Genomic DNA, 22,791 nt, shown 5'->3' with positions numbered 1-22,791 from the left:
TAAGAAGTGTTTTACATTATTCATAATGCCACATAGAATCATCGATTTAAGAAGGTTTTTTGGTTTTTGTTTATCGAATGTTGTAACGTAATACCGTGTTTATTAAATTAAAACGTTGTTTGTCAGCGCGCCTGCGGTACGATGCCCAAAAAAATGCTGTTCGTGCGTGCGCCATCAAAACATGCTTATTCTAAAATGTGCAGCCCCAAAATAACTGTCTTGGTAGGCAGCTTACAAAGATTTGAGACTGCTCCAGAGTGTTTGGCGTGATATAGTGTTTGCAGCAGCACTACAAGCGTAAATCAGCGTTGACTAACATCAAGGGCGGAAGCTTCGCTGCTCCCACGCTCCACACACACACACACACACACACGCACACACGCACACAGTTACTCAGCTCTGGAAAACACTGCTGGAGAACGAGAGCAACGATGTGGATTCTCCAGATTACAGCTCTTACAATATGTAAGTTTATTTATTAGTATTCTTCCATTCATAACGTAAATGTAAAAGACAGTGGCTTTCATTTGATACAGTTTGTGTATGAAGTTTGATGGTGAGCCAGAAATATTATTGTTTTACACAGATCAATGTTTTGGTGTCTTTAAGGTAGAATTCGAAAGAACTAGAGAATAAAAGTTGTTTAAGTGTCCCTGTCACGATTCAAAACAGTTTTAGTTCTAGTTTGAAACTTTATTTTGAAACTTTACTTTATTCTGAAGTATAAGTATTGGAAGAAAGGTACAGGTATGTAGTGTTTGTGAAATGTTTTGTGGTCCAAAGTCAGCATCCAGTTTAAATGTAGTAGGTTTTGGTGTTACTAAGTGTCAAGTTTGGTGTCTAGAGGTTTGTGTGCATCCCATCTGGTTTCCTGCATGCCACATTCAGCTCTCCATCAGGTCATTAAAAGTTCTCATGTGAAATTCATTTCAATAATTAGAAACAGACTCCAAAGACTGTAACCAGAAACCAAAATGATTAACCATGTACTTAGTTCACCCATGTTTCAGTGATTATAATAAAAAATAAATAGAAATAATGTATGAGTTACATAACTAAGGGGCTAGTTGTCACAGAAACTATAAGATTTTGAAGCAAAATCACAGGTCAGTGTTTGTTTATTGTGTGATGTTAGTGGTTGCATGTAAAATCGAAAAATTAAAAAATGTAATGGAAAAATTACCCTGAGAAACATTCACTGGACCTATAAGTATGACATCTGGCTCTCTATAAAGGAACTTTTATTGTACTTTTTAATATTTCTGGTTATCATTTGGGATTCATGACACTAGTAATGCGGCTCATGTTCAAACATATTAGGATGCAATCTAATCGGTACAATCAATGTGATTCCCATAGCTATTGCTTTACACACCCTGGCACAATTACCTGATCTTAATGACAAGTGTGCGGAGGGGAGCTGTTACCCTGCTACTGGTGATTTGCTGATAGGAAGAGCACATCGGCTTACAGCCTCCTCCACCTGTGGACTGGATGGACCAGAGAGATTCTGCATTGTAAGCCATTTGCAGGTAATGCATAGTTAGACATATACAGTCATGCACTATTACAGACATGCACTTGAGAATCAAATATCCAAAGATATGTTCAATTGGTTTAAACAAACATTGTATGCATAATTATTTGTAATGCACTTTTTTAATCTCATATACAACCTAAAAACATCTGATTTGGTCATGATCTTTCTATGTTGCTGGGTGGGTTTCTTTCCATGCTTATATTCTCTGTCTGATGAACAATCAGATCTCTGTGTGGAGAGTATGTGGTGGGAGGATGAAGGCACATGCCCGATGTTCCAGACCCCCTTAGGCCACTGTTTTGCTCATTACATTCTCTGTATTCTGAGTTCTATATTGTGAGAGATAAACTGAGCAATGGTAAGAAGCTCAGACTGAAGTCTGACTGTAAATGTCAATGTGTGATGTGCGTGGGATCTGAACTGTGTGTATTTGATCTGAAACCTAATAGTCAAATGTCTGGATGCACAAATGTAAGATGCTTTCAATCTTTAATGACGTTCCAAATCCTTGAAGTTTTTCAGAATTTCCTTGCAATAATTATAAATGAAGTTGGAAGATATTTAGAAACCCATCATAAAAGTATGCAAATTTGCTCGGATCTTGGTAGATTGCGTTGGTCATTGCAATCAGACCATTTCCATAATGACCAACGCAATCTACCAAGATCTGCGCAAATTAGCGTACTTTTATGACAGGTTTCTAAATAGCTTCCAACTTCATTTATTATTATTGCAAGGAAAATTATGGAAAGTGATTTGATCAGAAAGACTTTCAATCCTTAAGGATTGATAGCATCTTGTTCGATATTGTGTGCATTGTCAGCGGATAAACCGCAAAACTCTTGAGAGTGGGAAAAACAGGTGCATGTTCAGAACATCTGGATTCCTGCAGTCCGCATTAATGTGTTTTTCTTTTCGCTAAACCCCGAAAGACACTATATGTCTCACTCGCTCCACTAACATCTGCATCTCGATCTCTGTCCATCGTCAGGATGAGGCAGACTGTTTTGAATGCAATTCTCGGCGGATGTACAATGAGTTCACCAACCCCAACAGCCACACCATTGAGAATGTGGTGACAACCTTCGCTCCCAACCGCCTCAAAACCTGGTGGCAGTCCGAGAACGGTAAGTTCTCACACAACAGTAAGAACAATCACAAATAATATCTCAGTTGTTTCCCCAGATTTCTTGGTGATCAAATATGTCTCCTGTAGAGTTTCAGAGGAAATCTCAACAAAGCACAGATTTATAAAGTTGCAATCAAAAGTCGAATCTCATATGCACTGAAATATTCAAAAAATTTCAAAGACTGAAATTTCTGAAGTTTACTATGTATACATATTTGTAGCTTGACTATATGCCAACAATTGTCTAATTTGTGTGTTTTATTAGAAATATTAGTAACCCCAGAGACAAAATTGATATTTAAAGGTACAGGTTGTAGGACCTGCCTCTAGAGGACGCACTACCAAAACAATAACAATCGCATAGTTTGATGACGCTAAGAAGGAGCGTGGAATGATGGCATTTGTTGTCTTCTACCCAACCACCGACGGCCATTCAAACACAATAATTGGGCATACATAGCAAACGCTAGTTCAACGATTTGTGATACTAATCTTGTTGATCATTATAATAGCATATGTTTTCTGTAAAGAAATCAAAATAACTCACCTGTCGAGTAAAACACAAGCGAGATCGGCATCTCTTTCTAGTTGAAGTTTGTCGCGATTCGCGAAGCTACTTCCGCATTTGTCCAGGACACTGTTGTCATGTGGTTTCTACGTCAGTAAAGGCGCTAACAAAGGGTAACTAACGTCACTGTTTCACTGTTTAGAATGGGAATTTTCTCATGATTTACAAGTAGTTCAAAAAATTAGAGATATTGTTATTAATCAGCTAGACAAAATATATAACACTAGCCTAGTGGTTTTTGGATATTTTGCTGCAAATATCTTACAAATTGTACCTTTAAAGGGATAGTTCACCCCCCCCCCCCCCCCCCAAAGTGTTTCCAGACATGTTTGTCTTTCTTTCCTCTGTGGAACATAAAGGAAGATATTTTGAGATATTCCACGTTGTGGAAGTTGGTTGTCACCAGAATTACTTTGTTACCAAACATTCTTCCAAAATATCACCAAAATGTATTTCAATGTGTTCCGAACATGAAAGGAAGCCACAGGGTTTCGAACGACATAATGGTGAATAAATGATGACAGGTTTTTTATTTTGATTGAATTTTCCTTTAAATGGAACATAAATGAGACTCAAAGTCACTCAAATAATTTGAAATAAAGAAATGCACCTTAAAGTCTCGCAAAAACACACAATTCTCTTATCATTGCTCCCAGAAAAATATACATTGGAAGAACATACAGTACAATGTATAACTGCATAAACTTGGACAGACAGAGAGAACAGGAGGGAAATCAAGTAAAAGAAATAGTTCTGCTGAGAAGAAGAGCTGACAGGAAGTAGTGGGAATGAGAAAATAAGAGTTGGGATGGATCCTGCCGCTGGGCGTGGGAAACAGCTGGCCTGCTCTCTCCCTAGCTACGAGTTTCCACAACAGTCACGCTACCAGACTGAGTGTAAGTGTGTGGCAGGGCAGAGAATTTAGGACTTTGGATGCTTTATTTGGCATTGTGCTGCTCTTTTGTTGCACCATTGTTCCCACTAAATATAAAGAAAATGTGGACATTTTCTATAATGTTTCAATTTTGTTTTTAGTAAAAGGGATTTAAAGATTACGCTTCTTTACATTTTCAGCTTCCTGTAGTGTGTAATGTTACTTTTTGTGCAGTAATGGCTTGTTAACTTATGGACTGCATAAAATGTTACATTTCACATTATTCATAACCGTTTTCCATCTGACAACTAGAATTAAACAGCCTGTTTTACAGTTGCTACTGTACCTTTAAGGTTTGGGTTGTATGGAGACCCTAAAAGTACATGGTGATGGAAAACGTATGTTTCGATGCTTTTGCATTCTCTTGCATAACTTTTGTGTTCCCTCAAGAAACTTTGCATTCTCTTGCAGAAACTTTTCAATTGCCTTAAGAACCTTTTTGTTTGCTCACAAAAATGTTGTGATGGAAATTATATCAGGTGTGAGGAAATACTTTTGCAGTTAAAAACAACATTTCTCAGAGGACTAAAATACATTTTGAAGAGAATGCACAAGTTTTGAGAGTGAATGCAAAAGCTCTGCATCTGTGTACGTAAAATGTACATTATATTATATATATTATAATATTTACTCATTTTCCATGAAGTTTAATATTGTTTAAGCAGCCCAATCCTTCTCTTTGCAAACTTAATTTAAATTTTGGATGAAAAATCTATCCAACTATGTTGCCATCAACCACTGTGTTGACTATGTTAAAGTTCAGCATTCCTGAGCATGATTCATTGAGCATGTTTTCCATTTCCCTGTACTTATATTATCCTCTTCTGGGGTTTTGGAATACTGGTATCTATCCTACTTTGTACCTTCTCTGTATTACTTCATGGATGCCTGGATGTTTCTCAACACCCAACAGGAGTCGTCGATGTGCAAATATGGGTTGTTGTATGTTAATAAGGAATTGCCATGAATCCATTGATCGGAGACCAAGTCGTTTTTGGAGCTTAGCTTAAAAAATGAGCTGTATCTGAAATTGCATAGTCTTAAGTAGCTAGTACATCTGATGATACAATAAACATCACACCCGTTAACAAAGTACTAGACATTATACTCATTTTATGTACTGTTTTTTTATACTATATGTTAGGGAAGCAGGCATATTTAGACAAAGGGATCTTTTTAGACTCAAGAGGAAGTTTTGACTTCTAAAATTTACAATATGTTTACACAAGACAGTGAAGTCTTTTGTTTCAAAGATCAAGGAAAATTCTTTTTTCATGAAACAACCCTCTGACTTTTTGATATTATCAAGATATTATCAGGGAATCAAACCCCCAACCTTGCACTTGATAAAGCAATGCTCTACCAATTGAGCTACAGTACATACTTCACCAGTCAAATTAAATGACCGTTACTGTTGCATAAAATATTATTTAGAATGGGTCCAGTTTATCCTAACCTCGTTTATTTATTTCTTCACTCATTTATCCATTCCTTTATATTAGGAGTTGAAAATGTGACCATTCAGCTGGATTTGGAAGCTGAATTCCACTTCACACACCTCATCATGACCTTTAAGGTGAGAAAGACACGGTCACGCACGCATAAACACACTGAAATAGAGCAGTCTTGAGGAATGTAGAACATATGTGCAGATATGTTTGAAGTTCTTCTCTTTAAGTCCAGAACTGTGTTACTAATTGTAACCTGATCATAGAAGCCATTGGCGGCCTCTATGACCTCCTTGCTAAGCTGCTATGATGCTTTTGAGAAATTTTAGCCTTTTTTAGTATCCGATTCTAAGTGAACGTATTGCTTTTTTCCACAGACCTTTCGGCCGGCAGCCATGCTGATTGAGCGTTCTGCAGATTATGGGCGAAGCTGGCAGGTGTACCGTTACTATGCTTTCCAATGTGCTGAATCCTATCCGCACGTCCCTCAGGGGCCAATCAGAAAAGTGGATGATGTTATTTGTGTCAGCCGCTATTCAGGCGTTGAGCCATCAACAGAAGGAGAGGTGTGTACTGTGTAGTGCTCATGCATAAACAAATATAAACATACTTACATATACTATGCAAAATTAAACTCCTGAGCCACTGTTCTTGTATACTTGCACACAGGTCATATTTAGGGCACTTGATCCTGCGTTTAATATTCCGGACCCTTACAGCCCACGCATTCAGAGTAAGTAAATCAGGGCAGCAACCCTCTTGTGATTTGAAAAGATTTCTACAGAATTTTCACACAATTGTTTTTATTTTATTTTTTATTTTTTTTTTACTACTTTTAGACTTACTGAAGATTACAAACTTGCGTATACGGATGGAAAAGTTGCACACTTTAGGTGATGATCTGTTTGATGACCGAGAGGGAGTGAAAGATAAATACTATTACGCTCTGTACGATATGGTCGTCCGTGGAAACTGTTTCTGCTATGGCCACTCCTCCAAGTGTGCACCAGTCGGCGTTGAGGCAGGGGTTGAGGGCATGGTGAGTAAACAAAACAACAACTATCACAATCCAGATCCACTTGCACATTACTCACCTGTGTCTCTGTGTGTGTGCGTGCAGGTTCATGGTCATTGCATGTGTAATCACCACACTACTGGACTGAACTGTGAAGAGTGTGAGGACTTTTACCATGATCTGCCCTGGAGACCAGCAGTGGGTCGGGAGACAAATGCATGCAAGAGTATGACAGCCCACAGTTTTAATACAAAACACAACAGCATTATTTCCCACTGACATTTCTGCATTCTAAAATGAAATGAAAGCCTTTAAATTTAGTTCATTCATCTTTAGTTTTTTCTCTCAGGATGTGAGTGTAACCATCACTCGCATTCCTGTCATTTCGACATGGCGGTGTATCTGTCATCGGGGAATAGGAGTGGAGGAGTGTGTGATGACTGTCAGCACAACACAGAGGGCCAGTGGTGTGAGAACTGCAAACCCTTTTACTACAGGCACCCTGGCAGAAACATCAGAGACTCCAGGATCTGTGAGCGTAAGTGTGTTTAACACTTTAAAGAGGATAGATTTACCGTATTTTTCGGACTATAAGTCGCACCTGAGTATAAGTCGCATCAGTCCAAAAATACGTCATGATGAGGAAAAACACATATATAAAAGTCACACTGGACTACAAGTCGCATTTATTTATAACCAAGAACCAAGAGAAAACATTACCGTCTCCAGCCACGAGAGGGCGCTCTATGTCTTCAGTGTATAAACTACAGGAGCACTGAGCAGCATAGAGCGCCCTCTGGCGGCTGGAGATGGTAATGTTTTCTCTTGGTTCATTTCTCTCAGTTCATGTCAAATTAATTTTGATAAATAAGTCGCACCTGACTATAAGTCGCAGGACCAGCCAAAGTATGAAAAAAAGTGCGACTTATAGTCTGGAAAATACGGTAATTGTGTTACATTGCAGAATGGAAGAAATAAAGGTTTTAAGGAAAACATTCCAGGATTTTTCTCCATATAATGCACTTTAATGGTGACCAACGGATTGAAGGTCCAAATTGCAGTTTCAGTGCAGACAAGGAATAAGGGAAGGGTCTAATCTAGCCAAACGATTGGTCATTTTCTAAAAAACATTTAATTTATGTACTTTTTAACCACAAATGCTCACCATGCACAAGTTCTACTTCATGTATAACAATAATAACCTTGGAAAGGTCAAGTAAAGGTCAGGTAAGCGGAAGTGTTTAAAAAGCGTGCGTGCAAAAAAAGTCAAATGCTCTCTACAAAAAAATAAGTTAAATAATGATGTTGGACGAGTTGGAGGAGAAAATAAGATGTCATGTTTTTCACCCAAACACAAAAGTACACAAACGAAGAACTAACTGTGCGTGACCTTTCCAACGTGATTACGTAAAGCATGAAGTCGTGGACGTACATCGCAGAGCTAGTGCAAGATGAGCATTTGTGGTTAAAAACTATATACATTGTATTTTTTTCTGAAATGACAGAAATAAGACCCTTATTCTTCGGCTAGAGACCTTTGAAGCTGCAATTTGAACCTTCAACCCGCCACCATTGAAGTCCACTATATTGAAAAAACTCCTGGAATGTTTTCCTCAAAAAACGTAATTTCTTTGCAACTGAAGAAAGAAAGACATCTTGGATAATTTTTCTGGAAGTGAACTAATCCTATCAGAACAATTCAATTTTCATTTGAATTCAGAGTTAAATAATTAAAAGTTAATTGACTCTACATATTCAACTGAGAAATTGAATTAATTTGATCTTATTTTATAACTGTGTCATTTGTTTGTATTTAGCCTGTGATTGTGACCCACTTGGTTCTCTGAACGGAGGCTTATGTGACAGCGCTACAGATGTTCAAAGAGATATGATAGCCGGACAGTGTCGCTGCAAAGCTAACGTGGAGGGACAACGGTGTGACCACTGTAAAAAGGGACATTATGGCCTCAGTGAAGACCCATTAGGCTGTCGGCGTGCGTAAACACACACATATTCACACACCAGCAGCTTTTCTCATGGGTTTTTTTCAAGGCTTTGACCCCTGGCTTCCTCTATGACCATGTTTGTTTCATTCTCTCTTTTGTGTGTGTTTTTGTAAACCCAGCATGCAGCTGTAATCCTCTAGGCACACTCCCAGCAGGAAGTTCCTGTGACATACAGACAGGAAGCTGTTACTGCAAACGTCTTGTGACTGGACGAAATTGTGACCAGTGTCTGGTAAAAGAGCGTTATTACTAGTTTATGTAATCTGTGTATTCGTGCTTGGGCATAACACAGTTTCCCCTTCAGCCGCAGCACTGGGGTCTCAGTAATGATATGGATGGCTGCAGACCATGTGACTGTGACGTAGGCGGGGCTTTGAATAATAAGTAAGTACGCACATAACAATAATTGATTATCATAACAAGCCTATGTCAACTGATTTCAATATTTTTATCATACTGTAAATTAATTCATCCAGGCCTACATACATATTCTTCCTAATATTTCTGTTCTCTCTGTAGTTGTTCTCGGGAGACAGGACAGTGTGCCTGTAAGAAGCATATGTTTGGTAGACGATGTGACCAAGTGCATTCTGGGTACTACTTTGCGGCACTGGACCACTATATTTACGAAGCTGAGGATGCTTCCTTCGGACCCGTAAGTGTACCATTCGCCTTCATTCATTATATAGAAGCAGAATTAGTTTTTCAACATTTTAAAACAAAAGGAATTCAGCATTTTTAACTGTGACATGAGTGTTTTGAATGTGACAACTAGTGAGCTCTGTACAGTAACAGGTAACAGAACTACCTTTATTTGAACGAGTAAATTCAGAGTGTTTGTTGACTGTATGCAGGAAGTAAAAGTGCTTGAGAAACCGTTACCTTTGGATCGTAAACCAACCTGGACGGGTAAAGGATTTGCAGATGTACCAGAGGGTGAAACACTGAGGTTCAGCATTTACAATTTACCACGATCTATGGAGTACAACTTAATGATCCGCTATGAACCACTGGTAATAAACATACACACCATGTTCACTTTAAAGTGTATCTGCTACACAAATAAACACATGTGTTTGATGCATTTATTGTAGTTGCCAGATGAATGGGAGCAGGTTGTAGTACAGATAGAGCGGCCCAGAGGCACTTACCCATCAGCACACTGCACTTCTACATACAATGATAAGCAGACTGTCTCACTGCACCCTGGATCCAGGTAAGGGTGCATAAGTGTGTGTGCAGAGTTTAGTTTACCATGTATTTGACTCCTGAACGTGCTTGTGTGTTTCAGACATACGGTTCTGCCTGGTCCAGTGTGTTTGGAGAAGGGTCAAAATTACACAGTGAAAATTAGCTTCCCGCAGTACTCCTCATACAGCCATCACTCTTCTCCTCATACACTTGTTGATTCAGTAAGTTTATTTAATGTGCATATTAATGCAATTTATAGCCGTTTTAGGTTTAAAAAATATGATATAATTTACAAATTATGTACAAATCAAGATGTCAGATTTAGCTATAAAAATGTATCCAAATGTAAAAAAATATGCAAATTATGCATTTTATGTAATGGTGATGGCTTTTCATTTACCTTTAGTGGCTTTAATGATATCGATAATGATAATGATCACTAAACCAATCCTTTTAAAGACAACCTTTTGGTCATCGGGACTATTTATATTCCAAATAAGACATTATAGTACCTTTATGAAGCTGTTTGAATGCATATTTGCCAAATTGTACACTGTTTTGAGAACCTTAACATACTGAAAAATTTTTTGGAGTACAGTAGAAAGACTGAAATTGTAGTTTCTTGCAAAATATACTCAAATTATCTGTTTTATTTACAATTTTTGAAAAATCTAGTGCATGAATATAAAACATACCCACTAATACAAGTAAATTTTTCCTCTAAGCTCTACATTTACAACACAGTGGTTTATTACGATATTCATTCATATTGACTTAAACCTTGACCTTGGACTTCTGTAGATAGTGCTTTTGCCAGAGGTGCAAAACCTGGCTCTGTTTTCTGGCGGACCACAGCAGCGGGAGGACTATGAGATGTTCCAGAAATACAGATGTATGGAGCGCAGCCAGGGTGTTATTAAAATCCCCCTAACGGATATTTGCAGAGATTACATCTTCAGTGTGTCAGCACTACTTCACAATGGAGCTCTGGGTGAGAAACACAAAATGCAGCTAGCTAATACTAGAGATTTTCCAAATAAGTACCGGTTTATGCTTTTTTGAGTTTATATTTCCCACAATCTTTTGCTGCTGTTTTAGGGAAGCCCACTTTAAAGCAATCATTATTTTGCTATTTAGTTTGGTGATGCTAGTGGTGCAGAAAGTGCATATACTTCAGCTTTAAAAGTACTGTACATTATTTTTATGAGTTCTACTTAATAACTGCCATTTGTCTCTCAATTATTTATCACTGGCAGAGTGCAAGTGTGACCCCCAAGGTTCTCTGAGCACAGTGTGTGACAATGTCAGTGGGCAGTGTCAGTGCCGACCCAACATTTTAGGAAGGAACTGCGACACCTGTGCCCCGACCACCTACCTGTTTGGACCCTCAGGATGTAGATGTAAGTGAAAACTACTCATATGCACACATAAACAAACCAATGGACACCAACATAGCCATTAGCAAAGAATAACATCAACAATGTTTTTCTGATCACTTCCTCGTTAGCATGTGACTGTAACCCACTGGGCTCTCAGAACCTCTTCTGCCACCCCACCACGGGCCAGTGTTTATGTGTGCCAGGGGCATATGGGCGGCAATGTGACAACTGTAAGCCCAACCACTGGGGCTTCCCTCAATGCCAGCCCTGCTTCTGTAACAGGAACAGTGAACAGTGCCACCCAGTTACGGGCGAGTGTCTGAACTGCAGGGGTCACACCACAGGCCACAACTGTGAGAGGTAAAAGAGGATAAAATATTGTTTAACAGGTCTGATACTGTACATGATTTGGTAGTATAATACCATTATGATGCCATATATATATCTATATATATATATATACATATATAAAATCCTGGCTTTATAATGGCAATCAATGAGAACGAAAAAAAAAAAACGAAAAAGTGCACCACAATGGTTTTCCTTTGCTGTAAACAAAACATCCTTCTTAAGCCCCCTTCACACCAAGAACTATAACTATAAAGACAACGATATTAGCGTTCACATCAGTGAATGCTATCGTATGTTTATATGTCTGATATGCGCACGCTCGTCTGCCGCTTTATATTCTCCAGCTCCTTATAGGAGCAGGATGGGTTCTGATTGGCCGTTAATGTTTTAATCGTTCATCGGCAGGATAAAAATCATTCTGAAATGATATCGTTTCACTTTGCCGTTATTGTTATTGCTGTGGTTTGGAATCTGCTATTCTTTAATATTGATATTGAACTGTATCTTTATCGTTATCTTTATAGTTATCGTTCTTGGTGTGGACAGGGCTTTACGCTATGACTACCGTATTTTTCGGACTATAAGTCGCACCTGAGTATAAGTCGCATCAGTCCAAAAATACGTCATGATGAGGAAAAAAACATATATAAGTCACACTGGACTAAAAGTCGCATTTATTTAGAATCAATAGAAAACATTACCGTCTACAGCCACGAGAGGTTCTATGTCTTCAGTGTAGACTACAGGAGCACTAAGCAGCATAGAGCGCCCTCTCACGGCTGGAGACGGTAATGTTTTCTATTGATTAATTTCTCTTGGTTCATGTCTCTCGGTTCATGTCAAATTAATTTTGATAAATAAGCCGCACCTGACTATAAGTCGCAGGACCAGCCAAACTATGAAAAAAAGGTGTGACTTATAGTCCGGAAAATACGGTACATCCTGTCATCCGCTGGAAAGCCATTCCACCAGTCAGTGGATGCTAGAGAAGGATATTTTTCTTACACAAACACATCACTTTCACTTCAGAAGGCCTTGTGAAGCTCTATGGAGCACTTTTTATATTAGATGGGTGCACTTTGTTGGGCTTCAAAATTTCTACCCCATTATATAGCTTGGAAGAGCCAGGACATTTTTTTTTGTCTGAAAGAAAAAAAGTCATATATACCTAGGATGACTTGAGGGGGAGTAAATATATTAGGTAATTTTAATTTTTGGGTGAACTCTCCCTTTAACAGTGGGTGAACCTCTTTTTTGGACCTTTTTGTGGTTAGGATGAAGTTTTTATCTTTTTTATTATTAAATTACTTTTATGGCTTTGACCCTGAATTGTGGTACCAAAAATAAACCATATCATGTGAAAATGTTATATTGCGTTGTTTAGCAAGGCTCACTCAATCATAACGCTTAGTCCATAAGTCATTAAATATTCATGCACTTTGTGCAGTTTTTAGTCTCTTCGGATGAGGAAAACAGTGAAAAAATGTCAGTGATGAAGAGATACTTTTCTTTTTTTAGACAGCAGATGTATCTTTTTAACAGATAGACAAGCAGTTATTAAAACAAGGTGCAGGCTCATTGTTTGCTGTAGAGTTTCTTTAGGCTCTTGGCACAGCTCAATATCTGGGCTCTATGGGTGCATATAGTGCAGCTCTGGGCTCAGTAAGCTCTTTTGAGAAGCCAGTTATTTAAAATACATCCAAGTTGTGCATTTAAAGTGGTAAATATTTAAAAAATATTGTTGTACTTGTCTTAAGTATAGGTTAGTCATAATGTTTGTATTGAAAGTTTATTTCGCTGAATTTTTTTTTCCATTATTAGTTCATAAAAGGTGATTTATTTCAAAGATTAATGATTTGTGTGATGTGTATTTGTGTTTATTCCAGGATGTATACTTTTTTTAAAGCATTTTATGACATTGGGGTTGTTTAAGCCACATTAAATGATTATTAAAACCCTCTGTTCCAGGTGTGAAAGTGGTTATCACCGTAACACACTGCTGGGCTCCAGCGAGCCGTGCCGCCCTTGTATGTGTCCTAACGGACCTGGAAGTGGAATGCAGTTCGCTGAAAGCTGTTACCAAAATCCCAACTCTCTCCAAATGGTGTGTGTCTGCAGCTCTGGCTACAAAGGTGAATACAGCAGTCTGAGAAATTAAGAGAAGAAGCTATTATTTAAAACTCCAATTTAAAACAAATCTCACTCCTCTTCCATCCTATAGGACCCAAGTGTGAGGAATGTGCCTCTGGATACTATGGTAACCCTCAGGTCCCAGGAGGACGGTGCCATCCGTGTCAGTGTAACAGAAATATTAACATGCAGGACCCTGAATCATGTGACGCCCGCACTGGTGCCTGTCTCAAATGTCTGTTTCACACCGATGGCAGTGCATGCCAGTACTGCAGTCGTGGTTATTATGGAGATGCCCGTACTCAGAACTGCAGGAGTGAGTATTCGGTTTAAACAAGTGTGGGCTCTTGTTTAAAAATCCATCCATTTTCAGTGCTGTTTTAGTATGTGACATAGTTGTTCTATGTTAGAGAAAAGAAGTTCTGTCATGACAACTCTCGGAGTGGTAATATGCATGACAATGTTAATGTATTTGGTCTTGGCGGAATATATCTGAGAGAGAGAACTGAGACTTGCTTCTGCCAATACATCCACAACATGCTGCCGTGAGCATGTAAGAAATATTGCTGCTGCACATATAAAATAGCATACATGGATCTCTGCATAGCAGATTTATACAGGTGGAGCTGGGGAAGGTGGAGGGTTTCTGAAGTGCATTGCTACTGCTACAACAAACACTAGCCAAGTATTTTAATGTTGAACAGCTTGCTCATTGGCTACCTATACAGGAGAGAACTAGTCAGCTGTGACATGTCACTAATAATGTCCTTATGTCATATTGAGTTGCGCTATCTACAGTTTCATGATAGAACTTTGAAGAATTTTTCAGCTGTCTTTGTGCATGCAATGAAAGTCAAAGGGGTTCAAAAGAACAACAAAACAACTTTGTTTGTGGTCCACCAAAGAAACATTGGCAGAATCTTTATTTTTGAGTGAACTATGAAAGAGCAACTTCTGAGCGACATAGGATTAACCTTTCAATCATCTTTAAGCTATTGTAAGGCCTTTTTTGTTTGGTTTTGTCTTCAGAATGCATGTGCCATCTCGTGGGAAGTTCTAGGCAAGGATGTGTTGACGGCTTGTGTGAGTGTGACAGGGTTACTGGCCAGTGCCCATGTCTGCCCGGCGTGGTGGGACAGCACTGTGACCGCTGTGCCCCGAACACATGGAACATCAACAGTGGCAAAGGATGCCAGCCTTGCCAGTGCCACCCTGAACATTCGTACACGTCCTCCTGTGATCTGGTACGAACACACATTCGTCTTCATTTAATTCATATATCAACTGAATCACAAACAATGTGTTTTCATGTGTTCACGCTCGTCTCAGCTGACCGGTCAGTGTTCCTGTAAGCCTGGTTTTGGAGGCAGGACGTGTGAGGAGTGCAGGGAACTGTTCTGGGGGAACCCGGAGCTCCAGTGCCATGGTGAGTCTGCACTGCTTCATTAAAACTGATCCGTGCTGTTCTTTCAGTGCAGTTAAGTAGCACATTTACACCCTCAATTTAGTGCCGCACATGTACTTCACCAATAGCAGACTTTTAATGAACACATTTCTATTCAAATTTTGGCATAGTGTATAAAAATTAATGGATGAAAACATCAAGTTAGCATGAAAATGTGTTGATGTTTTGTTTCTATTTATGGGAGAATTTCTAAGTATTCCTTACTCTTGTGTTACTCAAATACAACATAGTCCCCAAAGTCATAATGGATTTCTCCAATACACAGTTCAAAAGTGACCAGACAATGTTTCTGTGGTACGCTGACAAGGTTTCCCTTGTGAGACTGGGCTGCTACAAACAAATACATGCAGAATGTTTCAACTGGTTGGGAAGTATATGCATGTGTGTTTATTTGTGTCGGTGTGATTTATTCTCTTCTCTCTAATATTCTACAGAGAAGTTCAAGAGACCCAGAGTAAATTGTGTGGATGAGTATTCTTGTTGAACTATAACCAAACAAACAATATCTCCTTTGGTGCTTTTTATCTTTCTGGTACAATTAAGTGAGCACTAATGCAAAACATCTCGGGATTGAAGTGGATTTTAATGGTTTGGGGATAATGGCTGCATTTACATGCGCAATCTTTGATCTGATTGAATAAACACCTTTAATGGTTTTCTTTTGTCAGAAAAAGACCATAAACCTGATATAGAGTTAAAAGGTTGTGTTTATGTTTCAAAGTCAAATAAAAAGAGGCATAGGAAATTCCAATGGAGATAACAAAAAGCTCTTAATATCAAAATAAAAAGGGCGAAAATACACATAATATTCCAAAAGGAATGTTATGAACCAAACACTGTTTATAACAACAACAAAAAATAAATAATAATATTTAATCATTAAAATAATTTGTTTTGTGTTCATACTAGTGCTATTTTAGTATCATACATATACTGCGTTAATATATTGAATAAGATTAGATTTTTATATTTTCTGTTTCAATTTGAATTTAGTTCATTTTATTAGGTGTTTTTGAATTTTTTTTATTTTTTATATAGTTTATTTTCTTTTTTAGTTAGACTTGTTGGCCTTGGCAGCTAATTGAAATAAAAGAAATATAAAAATGTTTATAGATTTTATTTCAGTTATTTTACAAGTAATTCAAATATTTTTTAGTTACTAATAACCCGGATCCATACTGTACAATTTATTTATTTGTCATATCGAGTACAATTTATTTATTTGTTTGTATTGTGTACACAGAAAAGGATTAGGGCCAAACAGTCATAAAAAAATTAATAAAACCATCTCAAGATTAAAATCATTATAATGCGGGATTAAACTTTTTACATTTCGAGAAAGATTTCAAAATCTTGAGACTAACTCTTAAAATTTTGAGAATAAAGTTGTTTTCAGAAAAAAATGGGTCAATTTAAAAATAAAATAAATAAAATTCAAAATAAAATGAGTTTACTCTCAACATTTTGTTTTGTCTTTTTTCCCTCTAAATGTAACCAGTTTTTTTCTCGAAACACAATGACTTTATTCTCAAAATTGTATGCGTTTACTCTCAACATTTTATTTCAAAACTTTTCTCAAAAATGTAACAAGTTTAATCTGGCATTATAATGTCTTTATTCTTGAAAAATAAATTAGTTTTTCTTAACATTTTATTTCGATACTTTTCTCAGAATTGGTTTTATTTTCTTTATTTTTGCTTGGGCCTAATCCTCTTCTGTATTTTTCCAACTGCCATAATGAGAATATTTTTGATACCTAACAATATTAAACGGTATAAAATTTTGTATTAATAATTAAAAATAATGATGCTTTTCATATTTTTCTTTTGGTTTTGGGGTTAATTATGATCTAGACATGGTCTTTAGGAGATTCACCCAAACACATATTTCCCAGTTTTCTCACACAGTTTATAATGCGTGGTAATAAGCAGATGTGTTCTCACACATTCCATCGCACACATGCGTACAATAATTCACTGTTCCTTCCAGCACTCACATCCAAGATTTTAAATCCTAAGAATTTTGGCATCATTTCATTTTTTCAATCATTTGTGCATGTTTGTGTTCCAGCATGCGACTGTGATCCACGAGGCATTGCTACTCAGCAGTGTAATAAGATGACCGGAGAGTGTGTGTGTGTAGAGGGTGTAGCTGGGCGGAGGTGTGACTCATGTGGACGTGGCTACATTGGGACGTTTCCTGACTGCGAGGCCTGTCATCTGTGTTTCCGCGATTGGGATGTTAATGTGGGAGAGCTGACCAATCACACGCAGAGACTGGTGGATACAGTGGAGGAAATTAAAGACACTGGCGTGGCTACACCCTACAAAGACATCATATCGAGTCTGGATGATGAAACCAGACAGCTCAGACAGATTCTGGAAGATGACAAGGTTCAGCAAACGCTCACACACGTGCAGAGGAAGCTGCAGCAAGTCAAGTGTGTACTACACATTCACACTCATATCACAAAACTTTTTTATTTGGTTAACTCTTCTAAAGAGATTTTTAAGCCAAATAGAGTTTTAGAGATTTCAGCGTAAATTAATCGTAAAAACATGATTTGATTTAGCCATACATTTTTCTCGCCATGAAAAACGCACACAGAAGCTAGCATGGTGTTAAACACAACCAACCCAACACCTTTAAAGCAATAGTTTTTCAAAGTAATGGCATAAATGTAGGTCATACAATTTGTGCATTAGTAAACACACACACACACACACACATATATATATATATAGTCAAATACAAACATTTATGATTGAAGTCAGATTGAAGCCATGTTTTCATCTGAGATTCTTGGTGTAAACATTATTCAGTAAAGGATACGGTATGTACTCCTGATCTTATATGTTTATAAACATATTATATGTTTATAGACATAAGTCTAAGACCTTATTATTTGCCAAGAGACTATGGAAATATCTTCATCTGTGCCATATATATTCCGCCCACTGGGGATGCTTCAAAAGCTGCTTATTTGTGTCCATCAGCAATTACATAACAAACCTAATGCACCAATATTTGTATTAGCAGACTTCAGTCATTGTAAGATGGACTATGCTCTCCCAGGGTTTCAGCGGTATGTTTGTAACACCAACTTGTTGATTCTGAAAATACATAGTTTTGCACATGGCTAAAATAAAATACCATTAATAGTTAGTTGATCTGGATGTGTGAAAACATCAGTGTTAATAGAAAATGGATTGAGTCTCAGACTCTCAACGAAAATGGACAAAAGAGATCCGAGTCTGCTTTCAAGACCAGGGTTAATGTGAATGCAGTTGTTTTCCACACTCTTCACTTTCTGATATTTCAGTTTCTTTCTTCTGATCTTAGTGAGACAGCATCTCTCCTGAGAAAATCAATGAACCGATCTGTAACAGATCTGGACAAGGTCTCTGCTGACCATCAGCAGGCTGTGGAGAACCTAAAAGGCCTGACTGAGGAGGCCCAAAACCTACAAGAGATCTCCTCTGACAAACAGCAGCAGGTTCTGAATATCAAACATTCAGACCCGAGAGGTGAGCAGAGCACACAAACATACCGGTTTGAATTTAAGACACACGTGATGTTATCTGAAGTGTGTGCTGATCATCTCCTGAAGGTGCGGTGGACAGCATCAGAGAGTATTACAAGGAATCCGGAGAGGCGCAGTTTCGTGTCAATCGAGCTGTCTCTGATCCAAAAAGTACAGTTAAAGAGTCTGCCCAGATACGGAAAGCTACAGAGGCCAAATTAGACAGCACAGTAAACGAATTTAACCTGAAACATCAGCTGCATTTACAGAGGCTGGACAAAATTGAATCTGACCTGGACGCCGCAGACCTTTCACGACTTAGCCATCAGGTAATTAAACTATTGGGTCTTGATTGTGTCTATGCAGGATCAGAAAGCTCTCGGATTTCATCAAAAATATCTTAATTTGTGTTCACACTTGATGTAAACATCGGCACATTTTGAAGATTGAAGTTTAAGTTTCACTTTAAGTTTTAGTCATTTTAGTACTCATTTCGGTTAGTTGTCAATTTGTCTTATTCTACAGTTTTTCATTAATTCATGTTTTACGCTGATATAGACTCATTATTGGTGCAACATTTTTGGGCAACTTTGAAGGAATTAGTTTGCGTTACAATTTTGGTGCTCGTGCTAATAAGTTCTCAGAAACATATCCTATATTAGTCAAATGTTAGTCAAAATCCAAACAATGTGCTGCTTGCTATTTGAATGTATCAGACCTATTTTTTGATGAGTTATAATATCAGATGTGTGGGTGTGTGTGGAGGTGTGTGGAGGGGGGTCAGGTCTAGATGGTTGCGGTAACTGTGGCGGTTTGGGATGTGTGAGCGCGGATGGCACGTCCCAGTGTGGTGGGGAAGGATGTGAGACCATTGTGACACGATCCCAAAAGGCCCTGAACGAAGCCAAAAACTCAGACCAGGAGGTCCTGCATGCTTTAAGAGAAGTAGACAAGCTAAACAAGATGGTAAGTATCTGCAACAGTTTTAACTATTATTACTCTATTTTATTTATTATGTCCACTGAAATTCGTATATATATATATACATTAATATTTAAACGTTTTGGGTCAGTATGATTTGTTGTTGTTGTTGCAAGAAATCAATACTTTTATTTAGCAGTCACATGCCGTATTAAATTGATCAAAAGTGACAGTAAAGCCATTTACACTGGAAATTGTAAAAATTTTAAATAAATGTCAAAACATCAACATCAACATTCAACATTTCAACTGTTTTCAACATTAAAGTATGAGCATGCATAAGGGCATGCATATGTGTTTATTTTTTTTTAGGTGTCAGATGCTCGAGGACGTGCCGATGAGGCCAAGCTCAACGCTCAGGATGTATTACTGAGAGCCAATCAGAGCAAAGCGCGAGTGGAACAGACCAATGAGGAGCTCAGAGACCTCATTCAGCAAATACGAGACTTCCTCACAAGTATGAATTGTCACGTATATAGAAAACACTCACACTTTGGCCGTGCTGAGAATAGCATACTAACAGACGTTCTTCAAACACTCAGTATGTATTGTGTGCAAGCTATGCAGATCTGCATCAAATGATACTAGATTTTTTTATAAAGTATAAAAGCTTTAGATTACCCCTATATGTCCTATGCTACAAACCCTTGATATCATATATAAATTATGTCACAAATACAGTAAAAATCTAAATATTGATGTTAGAAACTTGAATCTGTTTGTTTGTGTAGACGAAACTGATCTGAAGCGTATAGAAGAAGTAGCAGATGAGGTGATGAAACTGAGTTTGCCAGTGTTGCCTGCTGCACTAAAAAACGTGACCACAGAGATCCACCAACATTTGTCCAGACTGACCCAGGTGGATGATATCCTGTCCCAGACGGCAGAGAGCGCACACACTGCACAGAGACTCCTGCAAGCAGCACAGGCTGCCAAGTCAGTGTTCACATACACACTTTCAAAATATACCTTTTGTTAATTATTTACGTTATTGATTTTCTAAATATATTTATATTTCACTCTTTTTCTTAGATTGTCATAATTAAAAAAATGATTACTGGGTATGGGACAAGGGAAAAGGCATTTGATAAGAAGCAAAAAACTACATAGAGAACAGTGTGAATCTGTAACATACTTTAATAAAATCCCTGCATCATAACAACATCCTTGACTAGAGAAGTGTGTGTTTTTTGTGTGTGTATCACAGGGAGAGAGCTACAGCTCTGAAACGGGCCACTGATGAGGCGAAGGAAACTCTGGAGGACACTGAACGTGCTCAGACTGCAGCCGGCGAAAAACTGCAAGAGGTGAAGAGCGACATGAACCAAACAAAACAACAAATCGCAGATGTGAGTATGTCTACCTTTAAAATCACTATGCGTCTGTTTTTTGAATTTCTTACTTACTCAAAATGTGTGTTTACAGGTGCAATCAAAAACTGAAGCGACTGAGTTCAAACTGAGTAGCAGCACAAGAAGGTTTCTGGATCTCGAGAGAGAGGTCGACGAACTCCAACACAAAACTCAAGAAACATCCCGCAGCGCAGATGAGACTGTAAGGCTAAAGGAGTACATCACATCAGAAATCGACCTCACTGAAAAGGTAACTGGATTTTAGCGGCGATTTATTCAAAAATACATTCAAATGAAGTTCACTCATTAAAATACTTGAATACTACGCTGAACATGTTTTTAATGTGTGTATTAAAACACATTTTGATATTATTTTGGGGGACATACAATTAAAAATGTTGGAGTGATGCAACTGTCCTGATATTCTGATGAAGATCAAAGAAGGAATGTCTCGAAAATAAGACTTTGTCAAGTTGTTAAGCATAATCATTTATTATTAAAAATTACTCAAAACTATACTATAGATTTTAATATATTTAAGGTGTAAGGAAAATATTAGTTGATGGAGACACCACAGGTATTAAATTGATACTTTTCTTGAATGCATATGCTTATACTCTCTTATACGCTTTTGACCCTTTGTGTATTTTAGGACATTGACTTACTCGTGCAACCGAAGTACCAACTGGCCAGTGGTGTGATAGATCAGAAGGCAGCAGGTGTGGTGGATGCACGTCAGAAGGCCGAGGAACTACGTCAGGAGGCAGAAGCTCTATTAAAAGATACCACGACCAAACTGCAGAGACTGAGAGGTACAACTGCTCCCAGGTTTGAAGATTTGATTATAGATTTACCTAGGATTCCTCACTTTTCTTCTTTTTTAACTCTTCCAGAACTGGAGAGATTATTTGAGGTCAATCAGGACATTCTGGTGGAGAAAGCTCAGGAGATGGATGCACTGGAGAACGAGGCCAGGGATGTACTGCAAGAACTCAGTCAGAAAATCACCATCTACAGCACCTGCGCTTAACTACAATGACCAAGAACTAATTAATAACGTTATAAACTCAGATTATAATCAGCTGTGTATTATTAAAAACATGTTGCCATTGCAAAAGCAATGCAAGATTTTAATTTGACCTTTCATTGCATAGCTAAATAAACTTGAATTGAATACATATTTTTGCCTTTTCTATGAAACTATAAATAACTCATCCAGTTTATTGTGTCCTTTATGAAGAATATTGCAATGTGCAATATTTTCTCAACAAACATTCCTCTTGGCAGAATAGGAGAAAGCCCCATGTCCCTTGTGAACAGCAAATCAGTTTGGATTTGCTTGATAAAACTAATGGTGACATATGAAATGCCAAAATAAAAATTACATGTGATAACGAAGCTATGACAACTGTGGATTTTTGTTTTTATTCCTTTCATAAAACTGTGGAAACAGTAAAATAATGAAAACAAATATTGTACGATGTTTATTCAATATTAATTGTGTTAATTGTTAATTGATCATGTGTTAATTGATCATACAATGATCATTTAATAAAGCTTGAGCCAACTGAATTTATAAATTAAGCCTTCTCTAACTTGTCCAAACAAGATTTTATCGATTTTGATGGTGACCCTGCTGAAAAAACAAAACAGCATATGCTGGTTAGGTATGTTTTGAATAATCCAAAAATAATCTTTTTGAAAATCCATTGGCCAACAAGTACACGGACCATGTTTTGATGCTGGTCCTTTGCTGGTTTATGCTGGTCCTTTGCTGGT

General features: G+C 37.8%; 1 protein-coding gene across 2 annotated transcripts; it reads left to right on the top strand.

The window, feature by feature from the left end:
• The first annotated feature begins 294 nt into the window (after positions 1-294).
• Positions 295-22,414, top strand: LOC127956196 (laminin subunit beta-1). Of its 2 annotated transcripts, XM_052553976.1 has the most exons (33): positions 295-465; positions 1,360-1,532; positions 2,532-2,667; positions 5,674-5,747; positions 5,997-6,185; positions 6,289-6,352; positions 6,459-6,658; positions 6,740-6,860; positions 6,984-7,172; positions 8,452-8,628; positions 8,760-8,872; positions 8,945-9,024; positions 9,160-9,295; positions 9,495-9,653; positions 9,735-9,856; positions 9,932-10,052; positions 10,633-10,822; positions 11,088-11,231; positions 11,339-11,570; positions 13,530-13,693; positions 13,783-14,007; positions 14,721-14,935; positions 15,021-15,117; positions 17,227-17,596; positions 18,499-18,683; positions 18,767-19,008; positions 19,445-19,645; positions 19,973-20,117; positions 20,392-20,596; positions 20,868-21,009; positions 21,086-21,262; positions 21,665-21,824; positions 21,906-22,414. In XM_052553976.1, exons 1-33 carry the CDS (start codon positions 432-434, stop codon positions 22,040-22,042), a joined length of 5,319 nt encoding a protein of 1,772 aa, XP_052409936.1. In that variant the 5' UTR covers positions 295-431; the 3' UTR covers positions 22,043-22,414. The 2 variants fall into 2 exon arrangements, with proteins under 2 accessions (XP_052409936.1, XP_052409935.1); XM_052553975.1 differs by having other exon boundaries at positions 6,459-6,860.
• Positions 22,415-22,791: the final 377 nt, after the last annotated feature.

This window comes from Carassius gibelio, chromosome B4 (genome assembly GCF_023724105.1).
Source record: "Carassius gibelio isolate Cgi1373 ecotype wild population from Czech Republic chromosome B4, carGib1.2-hapl.c, whole genome shotgun sequence".
Classification (NCBI taxonomy): domain Eukaryota; kingdom Metazoa; phylum Chordata; class Actinopteri; order Cypriniformes; family Cyprinidae; genus Carassius; species Carassius gibelio.
This window is presented reverse-complemented; position numbering and strand designations above follow the sequence as displayed.